We start from the raw sequence: 20,696 nt of genomic DNA on the forward strand, positions 1-20,696 counted from the left end.
TCAATACCTTCTTAAGGTTGCCAGCTCTACGTAGCAACAGAAAGGACAAAAGACTTTTTCAGCAATTTTTTATCTATTTTTGAGTTATGCCTTTTTTTTTTTTTATTTCATAAAATGTATAAGAGAGCGCCAAAATTTGTTTCTTCTGGGGTGATTAAAGCTCTAGATGTTGGTAAATAAACTGTTTCCAATATTTATAGAACTAATATTAATTATTTAGATATAGTTAATAATTCAATATGAATAAAACTCTTATTATTTCAAACAGATTATACCAGATTACACAGGTGTTAAATACACACTTTTGGCTTGAAGGATTTCTTAAGGAAACGTTATATCACTTATCCAAAAAGAAGAAAAAAAGTAGTTGGTTTACTAAATAACCGCAAGATTATGAAGAAAAAATTTGTATTTGCAGCACAAGAACTATATCAAATATACTTTAATGTCAACCATTATAGTACAGTACACAGTCTTTATCCGGAATGATCTATAATCTGGACCTCAAAGCTGCAAACTTTCTGTGCATGCGTAAACACAATACCTTTACGCATGCTCATAATATGTTTATGCATGCACGTTTAACGTATAACGGACAGTATAAGCTAGGCTAAAATTATCTATTTCAGTTAATGTTGCAGATTGTGTTGTTCCTTAATCTTCTAATTGCATCCGGCTTATTAATTTTTGCAGACTGTTAGAGCAATTTTATAAAAAGTAAGCTTGAACTTTCCATTATGTCAAAAAGAGTTTCCGATTCTGGAGCTGCCAAAGGATCTACAAAGCGAAAGCATGTTTCGATGTCTATCAAACAAAAAGGGGAATTGCTTCAAAAAATGGATAAAGGCATATCTTTTGTTTCTCTAACCATTCCGAAATCTGTTTATCGATTTCACGCTGGCGTATTCACGTGGCGCGTAATGAACTGGAAGTTGATCTGTCAGCACTATCCTCATCTTCAGGGCAGATGTTTTTATTTTATTCAGCTTATAATTCCTTACTAAATGTAGTATTTCACCTCGATGTACTCCGTCTTTGATATGATTTAAATTAAATTCCTTGTCATTATAAATATCACGAATACACATCAAATAGTTTTCTAGTTGCAATTTTCTAATTTCGACTATGTGTAATGTATGCTTTACGTATGCGCGCATTGAAAGAAATGTTTAATAAAGTAAACAAATAAATATTAAATTTTTTTTGTAAATTTTGATACCCTTTAGATCATAATTGCTCTTTATTTCATAAATTATGGTTAATGCTCTTTATTTCATATTTTTAATTTTATAATTTCTGCATGTCATCTTACCAGATTTAAATTGATGATCTATAATCTGGAATCGCCAAAGTTCCGACGAGTCCGGATTAAAGACTTTGTACTGTATAACCAAGCTGCCAGTAGTCTATTTAGCCCTACAGTTAGGGTGGTTCAGTTTCTATAATGCTGTGGCGCTTCCAATTTTAGAAATTAAGCTCTGGGCAGGTGCATACCAAAGGGGAGGAGAGACTGTCTTGGGCCTTCGAAGAAACTTAAGCTTTTAAGTATATGTAGCTATATATAGGAATGCAAAAAGGTTGAAACTAAAAAGTGGCAGCATTGAAAATGTTAAAGTATATTGCGGAAATTGATTTCCAAAATCACTCTGTAACTTATATTTCACACTAAAGATGTTTCTGACGATATGTGTTTTATTTCCTTTTTGCAAAAGGCAGCTTTTCAAAGTTGAATAAAAGCTATCTTTAATCAAATGTTAGCCAAGTAAAACTTAACAGTTTGGCAGTCACTTCCATTGGAAATGCAGCAGCTAAAAGCATCAATTTCGATGCAGCTCTTTATATAAAAAGTAAAATAAAATAATAATTAAAAAAAACTCTGTTTTAGACTTTTTTTAATTGACAGAAATTTAAAAATACTTTTTAAATTATTAAAAATGGCAGATACTAAGCTGTTCTGAATATTGTTTCTCTGCTAGATTTAAGTTACTATTTCTTTAGTCTTAAGATTGTTTTACTTTCCAGATCATATTAACTATTTAAAAACTGATAAACTTTTATTGGGGTTAAATAAAATGGCCTTTTACACCTTTTGTACATTTCATCTATTTCAGTCTTTATCTGGTTTGCCCATATTCTGTTTATGAAAAATGATTTCTATTCCATTTTCTAATCAGAATGGAATTTTCCAACATTCTGACTATGAAATAATGATTTTGAAAGCTCTTTCTCTTCACCAACCACATATGTATTAATACTTATTTCACGATGTAATTAATTTTAAAATGTGATTTACAAAAATGCTTGGTTTGTTACACTTCAAAGAAGATACATCTGTATCATACTACCTAAAATTGCATAGAGAAACTTCTCTTAACTTAATGTCAACATGAAATAGAATTTTGTCTAATTTTAAAGCTCATATGTCCTCTACATCTGTTATTTTTTCTTATATATCTTAGAAGTTATCTATGGCTTAATAAAAATGAATTAACTTTGGAGGGATGCCATAAGACAAATATTCATCTTGGAGAATCGGTTATTAATATACGTTTGTTATTTCTTTAATTTTAGCAATGTAATTTTTTTTTTACTGTTAAGAGCATTATTGCAATGCAAACTGTTATTCAAACTGCAGATAATTTATTCAGCATGAATCATATAATGATATTTCATAACATGAAATTTAATTTATATATATGAATTACAGGACATGTGTATGAACCCCTCTCATACTCTTGATGGCATTAAGCCTATAATTTTAAACCAAAATTCACATGCATTTTCTTCTTTAAATGTAGCAATTGGGAAAAAGAAAAAAAAAAAAAAAAAAAAACTACTATTTAATTATATTTTCTTATACATCTGAATCCTTTCAAGGACTTTTTTAACTAAGTCAGGAATTGAAATTGAAATTTAATGGAATTTTATGCTTAGCAGAAAATATTTAAAAAAAAATGGTGAAGCGGACCTGAATGAAATTACATTATATCCCTTAACTATAGTAAATATAGTAAAAATGCAAAGTCTTAAAAAATGAAAGCAACGAAGACTAATGATTTAAAAATGCAAACAATAAAGCCTCATAAATTAGCGGATATTTTAATAATCTCTAGCTGACTGAATGAATTTCTGAATTTTAAACAATTTATTAGAAAGATGACAAATATTTTGACAAGTATTCCAGAAATATCTCATACATTTGATACATATACTAGAAAAATGACCTTATTTCACAAATATTTTTATACTTAACGTACTTGTCAATCGTGAAAATTGGCGGATATCTCACCAAAGTTATGGCAGTCATTCCTGTAGAATTTTGAAATAACTGATGCCTCTTTATTTCCACTGACTTTTCTAGAAGAGCATGAATTTTTGCTTTCTGCATTTCCCAGTATGGGCATCGGGCATTTTATTGCTATGGGAAGAGCTGCCGAGTTTTATGTTAAATCATTGCTAATCAGTTAAATTTATATTTTATATGATCTCAATGCATCCAAGTAAAAAAATGCTTTTGTAATTTTTATTTTTCAGAAATTTTTAAATTGCTCTATGCTTGGATATAATTTGGTGATGTGGGGAAGGGAGTGCCGGGCATCATCCTAACTACATGCCTGTGCAACTAACCTGTTCTTTGGTATGTCTTCAGGTCAAACTACCAATATTTAGCTATCTTAATCACACAGGCATTACTGAGGTGAAACACATTTTTTTTCAATATATACTTGCACGAAGGTTGCTCGAATATGAGCGAGACTCCGAAGTGAGTAAGCCTAATGGCGATGATGATTCACACATGGATGAGAGTGGCCCCGTAGCCACAGTTCCTCTGTATGAAAGCTGTGTTGGGTTAATTCTTCCTAAAGATGAATTACCAACAAAAATTTGAATATGGATGATTTACCAGAAAAACTCAGCAAATTGTACTTCAGAATTGACTACATGAAAGCCTCCATCCAAATTTCTCAGCAGATGCGTGCAGTTACGGATAATGACACATTTCACAAGATGCTGATTTATCATATGAAATTTAATTGAAGAAGAGCTGTTTCCATACTGGTCAGAATATTCAAAGGAGTCACAATGAGGTTTCAATAACTTCACATTCTTATTATGTTTTTAATACTCCATTGCAACATTTGAATAAAACATACAAATATTAATTAAATTATGACCACAGTAATATAAATAAGGAAGAATTCTTTCCTAAGAGAGAAATATTTCAGATTTAGGTAAGTCGGCAAAATAGTTATGAGGCAACCCATAATGTTGGTGAAAAGTATTTATATGGCAATCCAAGTATGCACATAGAAATGGTCTGTTTTGGCCAATGCACAGTGGTGAGTGTATGCAATTTTCTGACTTTTTATAAAAGTGAAAACACATCCTTTAGTGCATGGGGAACAAAAACAAAAGAAAGGATACTTAAAAATAGATAAACCAAATGTTCTATTATTGATGATTTTTCCTTTTTCAGTTTTATTGATTGATTGCTCTTGTATGAAATTCTCAGTGTACTGCCATTTTGAAACTAGCCACTGCCTTTTGTGCATTAACTTGAGGAAAAAAAAATTGGTCACCATAGAGTTCACAACTTTTTAATTGGGAAGGGGGACAATCATAAAGTACTAAGTTTTATTTCTGTTATTGCAAAGAGGTGGACTGACAATTGTTTCAATCTTCTGCAGGTTATTTTAAACACAGTTCTAAATATTGTAATACTACTGCAAATTTTCTCACAATAGCTGTAAGTGTTATTTACTATGGGAGGAAATTTTTCAATATACAGATCAATTAAGAAGCATCTGATGTCTAACAACGAGCATTTTGTGTTTCAGAAATCTTACTATACTGTTTATAGAGCAACAATTAGAGTAATGAAACAAACTTCTATATCATCAATGATTTTGCTATCAGAAAAACATAAAAATAGCACTTTAGAATGTTAAAGTTTATTTAACAAGTAAACACATAGCTTTTATTTATTTTTCTATGTCACTTTGACATTTTATAGACTTTCTGGTGTTTGCTGAGAGAATCAGTAAACAGATCACCCCTAGGTGGCACGAAGTCTGAAGTGATAAAACCTCACTGAACCACCCGCTCTTAAAATTATTAATAATTAGTGCATTCCTTCATATAACATAGATAGAGAGGAGGGAATAAACATTGAAATTCCAATAAACTGAGGTTTTCCCATAAATAATCTATTGCTACTCACTGCGTACATAAATTGAATACATTAACTCCTACCCACCAGCTGCCGAGCAGTAAAGTTGCTAAGCGCTGCTAGTTTGACCTGGGTTCAATTTCACACAAATGTGCTGGCTGCATGGACATTTTTATGGTTTCCCTCATGTGTAACATGGATACCTGAAATCTTAGAAAGTCCTCCACAAAGGTGTCCCTTCCTTTAGGCAGACTGCCCTTGAGTGCTTTGCCATAATTAAATAAATCAAACTATTAGCTGCTGTTCCATAAAGAATTTAGCAAAGAAATCATGATACTCAAAAAGTCAGTAGCTAATACTTAAAACATAAGTCTAAATGCAAATTTATTAGAAGCTTATTGAATTTTAAATAAAATCATATACATGAAATTAAAGCTACATATTGCCATATGTGAAAAGGAAGTAGTTTTCCAAAAGATTTCTTTGTAGTAATAATGTGACTATGATTAAAAACCTACTCATATTACTACCATACAGAAATGTTCTTAATTCCTAGAGCAAAAGCAAATATCAGCACATGTTCTCAGCTAAAAGCTACAATAAAATTTGATATATTGATTCATTTCCTCAGCTACTAAGTATACAAAATCCAATTTTAAACTAAAAGGTCAATGATATGAAATTTGAGTGCTTAAAACATATAACTGAATTTACTAGAAAAATTACACAAGAACTTCTTTGTCTTCAAAATTCTCTTCACTGTTTTCAGTCTGAGGAATAGAATCTTTACATGAAACAGTATTTGTGATATCAAGAGAATCAGAATCATTGCGTTTCATATTTAGCAACTGAAATGGTTTGATATGAAGGAGATCAGCTAAATGTTCAGCAATAAAAAGTGCACTTTGTAATTTCACTTTCTCATTTCCATTCGAAATTTCAACACAACGTTTCTTGAAGTCCATCAATAATTTAATTGCTTTATCTTTTTCTTCCATTTCATACATAAGAAGAGAATAATTTAAAGGAATAAAAGGATCAACGTGATCAAGCTTTAGAGCTTGTTCATAAGCCTGACATGAGTTTTTAACATCATGCAGATATTTTAAAGCAACAGCTAATAGCATAAATAATTGACCGCTATGAGAATTCAGGTTCATAGCAGCACTTAGAAAGTGGAAAGCAGATGCATACTGTTGCATTGTCAAATGTACTAATCCTAGATTCTGAAGTATTTGCCAGCTAAAAGGAGCAAGGTAAGTAGCACGCTTTAGACAACTAATGGCTGCAACATATTTCTTTTTACCAAAAAAACACATGCCGATATTATTCCATAGAGCAGGACTTTCAGGAATTTTAGCAACTGCAATACGGTATTTAGTAAGAGCAACATCAAAATCACTGTGATTTTGTATGATACTTCCTGCTGCTAATATAGCAGGAACACAAGATGAATCAAATGTCATTGCTGTACCTAATTTCTCAAATGCTTTTTGATACATTCCATGTTGTAGATAAAGAATACCTAACTTTGCTGCTAAATCTGGATTTTCAGGTGAATATTCTACTGCTTTACGAAATGTTGAAATAGCTGCCTTAATATCACCTTCTAGAATATGGAGTTCTCCTAAAGCGGTAAATGTTTCATCATGAGGCCTAATTTGAAGAGCTTGACGGAAATAATCAGATGCTTGTTTATAATTTTGCACTTGCATATAACATACACCCAAATTGTGACATAGTTCCCAATCTTTGCAATTCATTCTAGCAGCTTCTTCATATACATCAATTGCATTTTTATGCCGTCCTAACAGAAAAAGAGATCTAGCAACTTGTTTCAGATTTTCTGCTGATGTGTTCAAAATTGAACAAGTTTGAAACAACTCTAAAGATTCCTGAATTCGGCCTTCATGACGAAAAATAAGTGCTTGGACATACAATGCATATTCACACATACCTTGAGTTTCATCCAGTTGTTCTTTAATTATTGCTTTACATGTCTCATATTCTTTACGCGTGAAGTGCAAGTGTATCAGCCAATTACGCCGCTCTAAAGTAGGAAGATCCGGCGGCTTTCGAACTTGGCCTTTTTTGCTAGTATTAACAGGTTTAACAGTTTCAACCATTACTGATTTTGAGGGATTATCAGCTTCGGTTTTGGCACTGATGCTGGAATTTTCAACATCTCGTTTAATTCTAATGCTAGACTCTGTATCAGTCATTTTATATATTGAATGAAATCAGTTCCGTATTGGTTTTCATACGAAATATTCTCATAGCATCTATCAAATTTAAGATACAAATGTCAACGTGATTCAGCCATGTTACTTTCTGGAAGATAATAATCCGTTGTCATAGCAACAGAGAATGACTAGATACTATCACTATTGCCATGTCTTAATTTACAAAAATAGTGCCAATATAAAATGAAGTAACTTTTAGACAGATAACAAATAAAGTGCAATTTTAAAAAGAAAAAAAAAAAAAAAAAAAGGCACATGCCTTCAGAACAATATTCTAGTATATTCTAAGCCATTTATGCACTTTATTGCTTGATTAAAAAAAAAGGAAAACTGCAATACTGCTTGCCATTCTTGAACTATTACTTAAACTAAGCCATTCTTTTATATAAACTATAATTATATTTGAAATTTATACACAACGAATGTTTTCAGTAACTGTCTTACAACTATCGAAATTCCAGGGAGTTTCATTGCTTTTTAAATATGTCGCAATGATCATATGCAACTGATTGAACTAGCGAGTTAATTTTTTTTAAATACCTAAATAAATTTATATTTCCATTTCGAAACTTTAGTTTTTGTATTCTTTTAATTTCAAAGTTAAATATTGTCTTCTTTAATAACTGCTTCATATGAACGTAAGCGTTGAACATTATATCGTATTTATTAGAGCTAGTCAGAAATTGAGTTTTGTAAATAAAAGACTCATCATTTTTTCACTTTTTTTTTTCTTTTGTGAAAGTAAAATTCTACATTATTAACAGTGTTAATAAGTTTCGATATTTAAGAAACTGCAACCGAAGTCTTTAATCCGTTATTTCCAAAATGCAGCTACTGTTTACAAGTTCTTCCTTCAATATCATGTATATTAGCTTTATGTGTTCGATTTCTATGGAGAATGACAAACTGAGGCATTAAATTTTCGATCAGATTTAAGTACAAATATTGTGTTGTATGTTCTTCATACTTTATTTTAAAAGGGAAGCTAACGTCGGCTGTTACAGTGAGTTGAAAGTCCCCCCCTTAAATGTTTCTTCTTTAGTTATATGCTTGGGTATTGAAGTTTCATTTTATAAATGTTAATTAATGTTAAGTGAAGTGTGACTTTAATTTTTTATTTATCATTTGAGAATGCTCTAAATAAAGATTTAAATTTGGAAAATAACATTGTATTTCTCCGGTTTTTAAATTTGTTACATTTATCAGTACTGGACATGAAAAATTTACTGTCGGTAATTTCGAATATTTAACAAATGTGAAAGTTGAAAAATTTGTTAGTTGTAAATCGAATAAAATCTTGTTTAATTTGTTTTCATAAGGTATTGATGATTTTTTGTTTACTTCCAATCAAAAGATAATGCTGCCAAAGAGGGAAATAGTTTTCGTATAATTAAAAAGTCTATTAAAATGGAAATTGTAGTTTTTTAAAAAAGTTATAAAAATTATTTATATCTTTCTAGAATTTTAATCTAGTTTTTATTTTAATAGTATTTTAGTTTTCTATTTTAATCTAGTTTTTATTATTCTTTCCATACCTGGTCATAATTATACAGTTTTTAATGAATACAGATTTATTTTTAATTTTTGAATAAAACTGAAGCAAGTCTTTTGCTCATTTATTTTTCAGATTTTTGAATAATTACATTACATATGCATTATTTCAGGTCTCATATATTTAAAATGGTTACCTGTAATGATAAAGATGTAAAACTCTGGCCGTTGGTTTGCAGACTGAAGTAAGAAATGAAAATATTGTATGCTTTATTTTTGTTTGAAATTTTAGATTTATTATTTAAACCTAAAATGTTTGTTATAAATAATATAAGAATTTAAAATTAAGCAGAATTCAATTTTGGAAAGACTGATGTTGATCTGATTTTGTGTTTTGTTTTAATTTTGAATTTCATATTGGTGGTTTTCTTGCCTTATATATAAAAGTATGTATATTGGGAGAAAAGCTTTAAAACTTCCCCTTTTATATTGAATGAAATCATTCAATATAAAAGTTTAAACTATTCTTCCCCTAGGGCTGCACCTAAAGCAGTTCTAAAGCAGTTTAAACTATTCTTCCCCTAGGGAATAATTTTATATTAAAATATATGCTCTTGCAGCATTGCTAAAACCTTTTTTAATCTCTTACTCTTATTATCTTGATCTCAAAAAGAATTGGCAAACCTAAACATATGTTATTTAAATTTATTAAGGAGCCTTCTCTCATTTTTTGTTGTAGCAGTACATTTGTTGGGTATTATCTTGATCTCAAAAAGAATTGGCAAACCTAAACATATGTTATTTAAATTTATTAAGGAGCCTTCTCTCATTTTTTGTTGTAGCAGTACATTTGTTGGGTTATAAGTGATTATTAAGTTATTGTTGAAAATGTAAAGCATTTAAGACTGAACAATGTTTATTTTCTATATTTTTTACTAACACATTTATGATACTTATTTGTGTTTTGACTTTAAATCCTATCCATGTTTCTTAATAATTTTGAAAAACCTGCAGCTTTCACCTTACAATAATATACTTATACAGCAGAGTCTCATAAATTTTGGTTGATCTTTACATTATGGTAACTTGGCGTTTTTTTGGCGAAAATTTGGCGACCAACTCTCCTACAGCAACCCTCTATTTTTTTTTTCCTGCCACTATTTTGTCTTCACAAAGTAAAGACATGTTTCTTTTCTTTTTATCTACTGAACACTTCTTCCAACAATCTACTAGCCGAATTACACTTATGCTAGAAATTTTATCTAACAAAACTGCTTAATCATGACAAATATTCACTGCAAAATTGGGAAAAAGTGCACAATACCATACTTCTTACGTGTTTTTCAAAATAACACATACACATAAACCATGTACACACCGACTTATTTTTACTTAAAAAAACATCCAAGAATTACACAAAAATGGCACTGCGCACACTCTTCACTATATCCATGTACACTGCTTTTTTCTCATAAATTAGAAAAATTTCACGAAAATACATGACAATTTTCTGAATCTTTAAACCCGGTAAAAAGAACATATATGAAATTACCTGATCGAGAAAAAGTATATACCCTTTCCAAATATGAACATTTCCACATATAAAATAAATAAAATATCCAAAAACTTTTACCTCTAAATCATCTATTATATTATACACGTCACCAATGAATTCATACCGCAAGCATTACAAATACTTAGTGTCAAATATTTAAATTATTTTCATGCACGTTTACTTCAACTTAAACGTATACCAAATTCCTACAAACATAAAATTCACAAAATAACTATCATTTAATTAAAATATCACTAAACCATGTACACGTCGACTTATTTTTACTTAAAAAAACATCCCAGAATTGCACAAAAATGGCATTGCGCACACTCTTCACTATATCCATGTACACTGCTTTTTTCTCATAAATTAGAAAAATTTCACGAAAATGCATAACAATTTTCTGAATCTTTAAACCCGGTAAAAAGAACATATATGAAATTACCTGATCGCGAAAAAGTACATACCCTTTCTAAATATGAACATTTCCTCGTATAAAATAAATAAAATATCCAAAAACTTTTACCTCTACATTATCTATTATATTACAAACTCACTAACTAATTCATACCTTTACTTCATTACAAATGGTTACAAATACTTAGTGTCAAATATTTAAATTATTTCCATGCACGTTTACGCAAATTACTTTACTTCCACCTTACATTTAGAACAATGCATAAAAATAATATCCTCAAATAATTAAAAATACTAACTTACCTATTCTTCTTCAGAATCTTGATTACGTGTCCGATAAACTTTTCTTATTTCTGTTTCAGGATCTTCAAAATCATACTTATAGTTCACACCAAGGTACCAGGTAAAATAAATAACTTAATAAAACATATTTACTTCTATCTTGCACAACCTTAAAGAAACACTTATTACCCCTTTCAATCCCACTAAATACCCATTTCGAATTCACTTTAGTTAGGGCCATGGGATCCAATAATTAACGAACACTGTTTCACACAACACAGAATAAAGGCAAATACAGAATTTCCAGATTTTTTCCCGATTTCCCCCTTTTTCTGATTAAAGAACCGTAATTCGTCCATTAATATCACATGACATATCACATGATCTCTCATTTTCCTCACACAAAATAATGCGTAATCGGAACTGAGTACTGCTCACATTATTACCAAAGACCCAGGACCTTTATCGCCTCCAAAATGTTGCCAAACTACCAGTTACCATATTGTAAAGATCAGCCAGGAAAAAAATTGGTAAAATCCTAGTATACGGTGCAGCCTTGGCGCAATTTTTGAAAATTATCGTCAACACCAAAATAACCCGTTTAACTACTCATCGTATGTGTCCCGTTTACTGCTCATTATAAAGTAGCCAAATCCCTTGTGCACCGGATACTAGGATTAAACCAAGAAATCTGTTATCAGTATGGGTCCAGTTGAAAAAACTAATGAAATACTATAACTGAAATTTATTACTCTAAAACTTGTATAATGAGTAAACTTGTATAATGTTTGCAAGTTTGTAATTAATAACTAAATTTGTCTGTTATTCCAGTGTGACAGTGTTCATATTGTAGTATGCTTTCTGTGTTTGATAAGTGCATGTAGACACATACTACAGATAACATTTTAAGAATTAGCTGACATATGTATATAAAATAAGAACAGAATCTAGCTTAGTATTTATAAAGATTCTAGTATTAATTTGTTAGTGACAGAACTGCTGCTGAATTTATAGGTATGTAATAAATTCATACTAAGTAAGTTTTTTGAAAGATTTCTAAATTATTGACATTTATCATAAGATGGCAGATATTATCAACATATCAAAAGAAAACATTCTTTTGCAATTTAAAATGCAAATTTTAATTATTAAATACAGATTCTATGATGCATTAAATCAATAAAACACACTTTGCATGCCATATATTGAAATGGTTGTAATAATATGTAAGTATCCTTAATTTATATCCGATTAGTTAAAGTACACGTTACACATGATTTTACTAACATTAGCTAAATAGTATATGTAAAAATAATATTGTAGAATATAGTGCTAAGGAGTGTACCCTGACTTGTTAACTGAAATTATTGTTATAATCATAGATGCCTAATGAACAAAGTAAAAAAGTACATTTTTATAACAGTATATATTAGTGGGGGAAAATGTATTTCAGGGTACGCCTTGGCGAAAATTGCTGAATTTTTTGGCACTATTCCTGTTTATGTGCAATGCCCTCCCACGTAAAATGCCATCCAAAACATGAAAATATTATAATCTCAATAAACTACATTTTAAATTAAAACAAAATGATAACATAAAAAGGAAAATGCATATCTAATCTGTGCAGTACAAAAAGGAAATGTCAACTTACTTATTTAGAAATTTCTGTGTCTTCAGTGTGTAGCACACATAATTCCTTAACAACATCCAAAAAGTGTTGAAAATTATCTGAACTAGAATCTGTATACTGCCATCGGCACATAAATTCCTAAAAGTAAGAATAAAAAATATCCTCCATAGTGTTGGATTGATTGTCAGAGACATTTCTTTCAAAAATCCCTGTTTATTATGCTCCACATACATTGGATAATATTCATATGAGCTCCGGTTTCTGAATATCACTGTGTGTTCTTAAATATCACTGTGTAATTTACTTTGAGGTGAAACAAGCCATTTAAACCTTTATTTACATACCAGTCAATCAGTGTTTTACAATCTGCTGTATAATTTAAAAATCAAGAAAGCAAATATATATATAGGTAGATCTGATTTATAAAAATTACTCCTAAAAGAATCCTACTCACTACTGAAAAAAATGAGCTCTTAAATAATATTATATATTTGATAGTACTTCCATCTGTAACACCACAATTTTGACCACAAAGATTATTAAAATTGAGAAAGAGATTGACGCAGTAGTGTCAAATAGTCTTTGGATTAAAACAGCAGAAATAAATAAGGAACTGCAGAACAGAGATTACCTGGCACAATACTCATCATTTAAAAAGTAACTATAAGATTTAAAAGTATAAATGTAAAAAAATTGCTACATGTAGCCTGTGCAATATTAAAGGCATAATCACCACCACCTAAACAAGTTATAATCAGCTGTTAACAATTACAATAATCTGCATTTGTAATATTCTAAACTACAACTACTAAACAATGTCTACTCCTTTTAGAGTAACCTCTATCAAACCTACCGCTCAATTACTTTGAGTCTGAAGTTACTTTATTAGTAATCTGGCTAACTTTTTAAAATTTGTTACTTTTGATACGTTTTTTGACTATTACCTGTTGTAACAGGAGTGGCCAAATTTCATGTGAATAGGTGTTGTTAAAAAATTAGAGTCACAACTAGGTTATGTTATTTTAAAAGCAGCATGGCAGTTTTTGAATAGGGGGAAGTGAACTAATTAAGATATTGTATATAAATATGGCTATCTCATAAATATAAATAAATGAATTTTGTTGGTCTCTCTGTGTATTCAAGTATATAGTGTTCCTACGGTGCATAGATTTTTTAAACTTTTATGTGATGTACCGAGTACTTTTCTCTGACAGAAAAAACAAACATTTTCTTTTTTATTTTAATTTTTAACCTATATTGATGAGAGGAAACTAAAAAGGGAAGTAATCTTTACAATAATAGAGAAAGCTTTTCATTCAAGTGAAGAATAATCCCCGAAAATTAAATCAGATAGTTTCGTTTACTCATATGCATTCCTCTGGAAATAATAAAACAAAAGAGCAGGGCTAAAGCATGCTGCGTAGAAGCTGCCACTAAACATATGAAAGTTATTTTGGAATATGCTGTAAACTTACTAAGTTATTTTGTACAAAAATAATTTAAAATTTATGCAGCTACACAAGCGTTAACATGTGGAGACTAGACCTGTCTTCAGACCTATCTCATTTAACTAATTCATTAGATGCAAAATGGATGTTTTGCTGCTTCCAGTTCAAGTTATAATTATACATATGTATAGTGTTATTCTTTAATATATGATGTACATCATCACTGCCACACGTAACCAGTGTATTTATCTTTTCTGTTTTCTGACTGGATCTTATGTGTTCTGAAAGTAACATCACCTTGGTAAGTCATAGAAATTAAAAAATAGCACCCTTGGTTTCTTTTAAAATGATAATCATTTCTCAAAAGTAAAAGTGCTGTTTGTTTGAACATAAGCCACATTTAGGAGCCCAGTGGGCTGCAGTATGCCTGTTACATAACTTCACACTAAGGAAAAATGTTCATTCACTGTACTATTTATTACATCAGGTTTGATTTATTATCTCTTCGCATGTAACTTCATATCTTATTAATTGCACATTGGGAATCTGAAAGAAGATGGCTTGTTATCCCTCCCGTGCTGTGCTGCTGGTTGTGAAGAAAATGGTTACAGTCAGGAAGGCAGACATTTATTGGCAAGTTATGACCATTTTGGCATTGGTTAATCCAAATTTGCCAAATAAATTTAAAATAAGAATATATAAAAAAATCATCTTTAGCTGCTGTTTTTTTTTTTTTTTTTTTTTCTTTCATGATGTACTTTGTTATGTGGCTGAAGCAATGTATTTTAATGCATGTGTGCATCATACCTTAAACGAATGACATCTTTTCAGGCCATCTCATTAGAACAAGCTTTTGGCAGTGGGGATCAGAAAAGTTGGTAAAGAAGTGTGGAAAGTCATGATCGGAGGTGATAAATATAAACAAACAAAAGATAAAAAAAGGGGGGTCATTATGTTTTGTATTGGTCCTGAACTGTGGAAGAAACCAAGAGGTACTTAATTCATCAATAAGCAGTAGGAATGGGATTTTCAGAGTGGCATTGTAAATGTAGATACACATATTTTGTTAAATTTATCAGTATTCTTGAAGGAATTGGTGCTATATAAATGTCCATGGGTTATGATTCTGTTCAGATGGCCCTGCATCAGAGCATTATCTACACCATTTAAATCATAATAAACAATGGGACATGAACTCCACAAAAGTCTGATACCAGTTTCAGAATATTCATCTGCATGGTAAACTGTATCTACTATTATAAGTTTTCATCCTTAAGTTGAATTTAAGATTCCTTACAGCACTGATAAGCAGTAAATAATAGTAGAGGATCTCAGTATATCTCTAGCTATTTAGGTTTTCTTTTTAACCGCCTCCCTTACAAATTTTTTTGAAAAAAATTGCAAAAAATCATCAAATTTTTTAATTTTATTATTAAATACAAGAAAACGAAACAGAACAAAATATATAGGTTTTAAGTTGAATTTTTAATTTTTACAGGTGTAAAAGCATTTAGTTTTAATATTAGTTTGCTATAATGATTTATCACGGGCAAATAAAAAAAATAAATATTGGTCGTTGTATGATACTTTTTTAAACAAGGGACAACAACACAAAGTGATACCTTACATTCTGTACACTGGTATCTGGTCTCTTTTCTTACTGGCTTACCTCTGGAATCTATTCTACGGGAGCACAAAGGCACTGTCTCATTGGATTTGATTGATTTTTTTTTTCAGTAGCAGGAATAACATCTGGAAAATGCCTTGAGGTTATAATCACTATCTGAAAAATCATTGCTTTCGCTATCTTGCATCATCGCCATTATTTTACTTTTTTCAAAGCAAATATCATACTTTATACATTACTAATTCACAAGCCGACGTATACGAGACGATAGGGAAAACTTCCAATAAAAGCCGAATATTTCCTTTCATTTCTTCCGGGCTGAGTAAAACCGTAATAAAACTAATTGCACTGACAAATTTTCCTTCGCCCGAGTTTTCTCGGAATAACAATTAACTGCAATATATACGAACTCAGGATAATCAGGCAAGCGGTTAAACATGTTAATAGGCTATGTGTAAACTTTAAATAATATCATCAAGCCAATAATAGACTTGTTAACCCTCTCAGCGTTACGACTGGAAAATTCCATACCGAAGGTTGTCTTCCACATTCATTATACATGAAAATTTCTGCTAGCTTTTAATGTATCAGATTTCAGTTTGGATGTATATTGGAAGAAAAGGAATCAAGGTACAAAATGAAAGAGTCATTTTTTAATTAAAATCAAGAAAGTGTCACTTATTCATGACATTTTGAGGAACTTTGAAATTTCAGGGCTAAACCTGTAACGCTCGGAGGATTAAACAATTACGTATACAATATGTAGCCCAGCTGTTGTGTCCAAGTATTATAATTGCTGTAGTTTAAATGCATGTAACGGAACAATGAAAATGTACAATACGCTTAATTCAGTCATCTTTAAAACACTGTGCTAGTAGGCAGTCTTTTTTTTTTTTTTTTTTTTTTTTATGTGGGTGAAAAGGTTTTCACAAGCTTCCTTGTACAATTTCTAGCAGTTGGAAGAAAATAATTTTCTTATGCTGGTGATATAATCTTTAAGCATCATATGCTAACTAAGCATTACTTGATATTTTTGCATTGTTAACAATTGCCTGTATTTTAGAAGAACATAGCCTGAAATAAACTACTCTTGGGGCAACAACCAGTTCATGTCAACTGGAATTTCATTATAATTCTAGTACTTAAATTATCAGTTTAAATACTCTCAGCAATATTTACAAAGTAGAAAAAAACTAATATCAGTCTGTTATAAATCAGAACAAATCTCACTGTAAATGCTAGTCTATAGTGTGATTGGTTGATTTACCTATGATTATTTCTATATAAAAGTTAGTAACAGTTTTTGAATAGGCTAATATAGCTGAATTTGAATTAAATGTTTGCAATCTGAGAAAACTTTTTCCAAGGAGGGGAGATAAATCATTATCTCTTAAATATATTCAACTTCTTTATAAGAAATATTGCTCAACAAAGCTTGAATTTTGTCAACTACCAACCTTATTTGTAATTGAGATTTAAAAAATTATGAAATATTTTTCAGGTTATTCAGTAATCAAAAGAAAAAGTAACTTATCATTGGTGATGCATGCTAAAGGAATTGTAAGAGCTTTGAGTCATATAGATTTAATATGGAGAAATACATAAAAAACAATGTATATGCATGGCATCCACAGAAATCCTTACCCAACCATTATTTGGAGAGCTGTTGGTCATAGACATATGCTTCCCATTGCAAAAAAAGTTTCAAATGACACAAACAGTCATGTTTTGGCATTTTAAAATTAAAAATATATTTAGGAAAATTTTATACTCATTATAAAAACTAAATTACAAAATATTTGACTTGTATAAAAAAAATTTTTATAGTGGGCAAATGGAGCCACTGAATCAAGTAGTTCAGCCTGGTTTGAATTAAGGTCAATGGGCAGGCTACATGGTTGGTTTTCAGGGTGTTACCCTAGTGCAAGGTGAATATGAGCTAGTTTTCCTTTTAAAATCATCCACAAAGGCATCCTGTCTTTTAAGCATATAGCTTTCATGTGCTTTGCCATACTTGAATAACCTAACACAGCCTGAAACTGATTTTTTTTTTTTTTTTTAATTTGAAATGCCAGAGTAGGAGTATCTGCATCAAACAGTTTTGTAATTGGAAATATACTTCTACAACTTACAGTGATGAAAATAAAAACTGGGTAAGGACTTTTGTAGATGTGGTATATGTAGATTTTACAAGTTTGATAATTTATGTTGAAAAATTTGATATTTCTGCTTTATGTAAGTGAGCCATATCAACTGATACCTGTTTTTATTTGTTTATGTAAGTGAGTCATATGAACTGATTCTTGCTTTTATTTCTTTTTGTTACAAAACAATAATGTAAAAATATATTTTAAAATTTTATTTTTAAAAGAGAGGGGGTTTTTTCAGACATAAAGTGTATTATGTGAAAATACTTGTTTCATTATATAAAACATAGTAAAGGCATTTCAAAAATAAATTTTTTGCAGTTGTCTAAGTGGTAATGTGCTTTAACTGAAGAGAAAAAAATGTTTTCTCCATGTGCTGTGGAACTGAGCTAATATAGCATAATTAATTTCTAATAAATATATGTTTTAAAAGTTGTAGCTAATATGTTAGTGACACATGAAGTTCCTCACACACATATGTAGTGTGACAGTGATGCAAAACATACTACATGTGGGAGTGGCACTTGTATTATGTTTTGCCATAGTTAACTGATATACCTTTTGTTGAAGAATAAAAGTTAGTAATAAGTGCATTAATTCATTATCTAATACCATTTTTATTTAATTTTAGGTCTCAATAGATATTTTTCTGATTGTCCAGAGATCTTTTGTGCAGCATTTATCTGCCAATACTCTGAGAATACTTCTTTAAAATGGCAGATGTAAGAGCTGAAATACTGGCTGCTAGTCGATCTCGCACAGGGTGGCTTGATGGTACTGTGCAGACTACCGAGAGCCAACCTTTTGTGAGTAAAGTCAAATCAAATTTTGAGGAGAAAACTATAAATCAGGATAATAAATTATCTTCAAATGCTTGTAAATCTGAAGCTGTGCGTAGATTAGGAAGTAAAGTTAGTTCCATAGCAACTTTATTTCAGTCTTTTTCGCCTCATCGAAATGATTGTTCCAAATCATCTAATGTTGCACTTGTAAATAGAGGAGGATCTGAAAAGAATGTACAAAAGACTACTATTTCTGAGCAAGCTAATAAGATAGATTCTGATTCTGAATATAAATGTTTTACTCAAGGTGAAAATGAAAGTCACCAGAAACGGTTTAACAGTGCTCGTGCCATATTTGAACAACTTGGGGAAAAGAGTAAAGAAAATAGCAGACTGTCTGATTCTTCTAGAAATGATTCCCTTCATTTAGAGGATGCCAGTTCATCAAAATATTCCATGCAGGAGAAAGATAATGTATCATCTCAGTCAAATAGATACTCTAGTCAATCTTCTCCTGATGAAGAACTCTACAGCACACCATTTTGTCATAATTCTTTTGTTCATAGTGCAGGAGTACAATTTGAGGATGGAAGGAGTTCAAAAACTGTGTCTGAAACCTCATCTAGTCTACACAGTGAAAGACAAAATCATAAATTTTTGTCTGACTGTACAAGTAACTTCTCTTCACAATACTCACAGATTTATGAAGAAATTCCTCCCAAAGATAGTTCCAAAAATTCTAGGATTTTGACTCCAAAAACTTGTGATCATTTTGATAGTAATATGAAAGCAAAAGAAGATAAAAATGCCAATACAACTAATTCTTATAATGAATGCTTCGTCGCCCATTCTAATTCAAATTCTATCGAAGCTGATGTTGATTCATCATTTCCTATATATGCCAAAGTTGTAAAGAAGCGTTCTAAAGTAGTATCAAACTTTAACCATGATACAGAAGCAGAACAAAGCAGTGCTGCACCTGCTAATGTGGATGTCGTCAAAACTGCAGGCTATAAATCAGGTAAATTTTCATATGTTTATTTATACCTGCATGTGTATATAAAAATGCCAATTCTACTAACTGAGACTATATAGTCACTATTATTAGAAAATAGTAATTTTTTACTTTGTGAAGTTTGAAAAAATTTAGTAATTACTGAGTGTTCTTTTCAATGGTATTTGGATTTGAAAGAATTCTTTTTAATTCAGATATTGACTTAAAAAGATAAGAAAAATTACCAGATTAATGTTATGAAAAGTGTTCTTAAATGAAGCCCATATAGTTCAACACCTAAAGTTTATCTTCTGACCTTTCTGAATTAAAAAAATGCAACATTTACATGTGTTTTGCAGATCTGATATCAGAATTGTCTATCACACCCAGTGGCAGCTTTGTTAAACTCTCATATCCTCTTCTGAATTCATAAAGCTGATATTTCTTTTCTAATGTTTTTCTTTCTAATTCAGGCACCTTTTCATATTTCGTAATTAAATGCTTAGTTGGTAGGTTTTTCTCAATTTCTTCTAGTGGCACTTTCATTTAAAAAAAGTTTCAGAATTTCATAACTTAAATTCATTAAGGTTTTGAGAGTGATGTTAAGATCTGTATTTGCAAACCATCTGGTACAAAGTTTTAGCATACTTGGAAATTAAACATTAGATAATGTTTTCTTTTATATATTGAAATTGAAGAAAGAGATCACTACTTTTTTTAATAAATATGATGTGTTTTCTTAAAGTAATTGTTAACAAATACTGGGGTTGGCTATGGAGATTCATTCTTGCTTATTATTTTTATGTAATTTTTTCTTCTTGTAAATAATCTTGATTTTAGTTTGCTGTACTTGTAGTATTAAAGTACAATTACTTTTTTTGATGGCAGTAAAGAAGCAGTAATTGAAGTA

General features: G+C 30.3%; 2 protein-coding genes across 2 annotated transcripts in view; one reads left to right on the forward strand and one right to left on the reverse strand.

Annotated features, from left to right (window-relative positions):
- Nucleotides 1–5,537: 5,537 nt before the first annotated feature.
- Nucleotides 5,538–7,531, reverse strand: LOC118188313 (BBSome complex member BBS4-like). The gene has a single exon (XM_035358726.2). It carries the CDS (start codon nt 7,390–7,392, stop codon nt 5,893–5,895), a length of 1,500 nt encoding a protein of 499 aa, XP_035214617.1. The 5' UTR covers nt 7,393–7,531; the 3' UTR covers nt 5,538–5,892.
- A 590-nt stretch (nt 7,532–8,121) lies between these two features.
- The window catches only part of LOC118201535 (uncharacterized), a 205,154-nt gene continuing 192,579 nt past the window's right edge, over nt 8,122–20,696 (forward strand). The window contains exons 1-3 of the mRNA XM_085809493.1: nt 8,122–8,416; nt 9,078–9,149; nt 18,642–19,813. Of these exons, the coding sequence (XP_085665619.1) occupies nt 18,724–19,813 (1,090 nt within the window). The 5' untranslated portion in view covers nt 8,122–8,416; nt 9,078–9,149; nt 18,642–18,723. The remainder of the gene's footprint in view (nt 8,417–9,077; nt 9,150–18,641; nt 19,814–20,696) is intronic.

This window comes from Stegodyphus dumicola, chromosome X2 (assembly GCF_044657685.1).
Source record: "Stegodyphus dumicola isolate Sdum_Otavi_A_Nest chromosome X2, ASM4465768v1".
NCBI lineage: Eukaryota > Metazoa > Arthropoda > Arachnida > Araneae > Eresidae > Stegodyphus > Stegodyphus dumicola.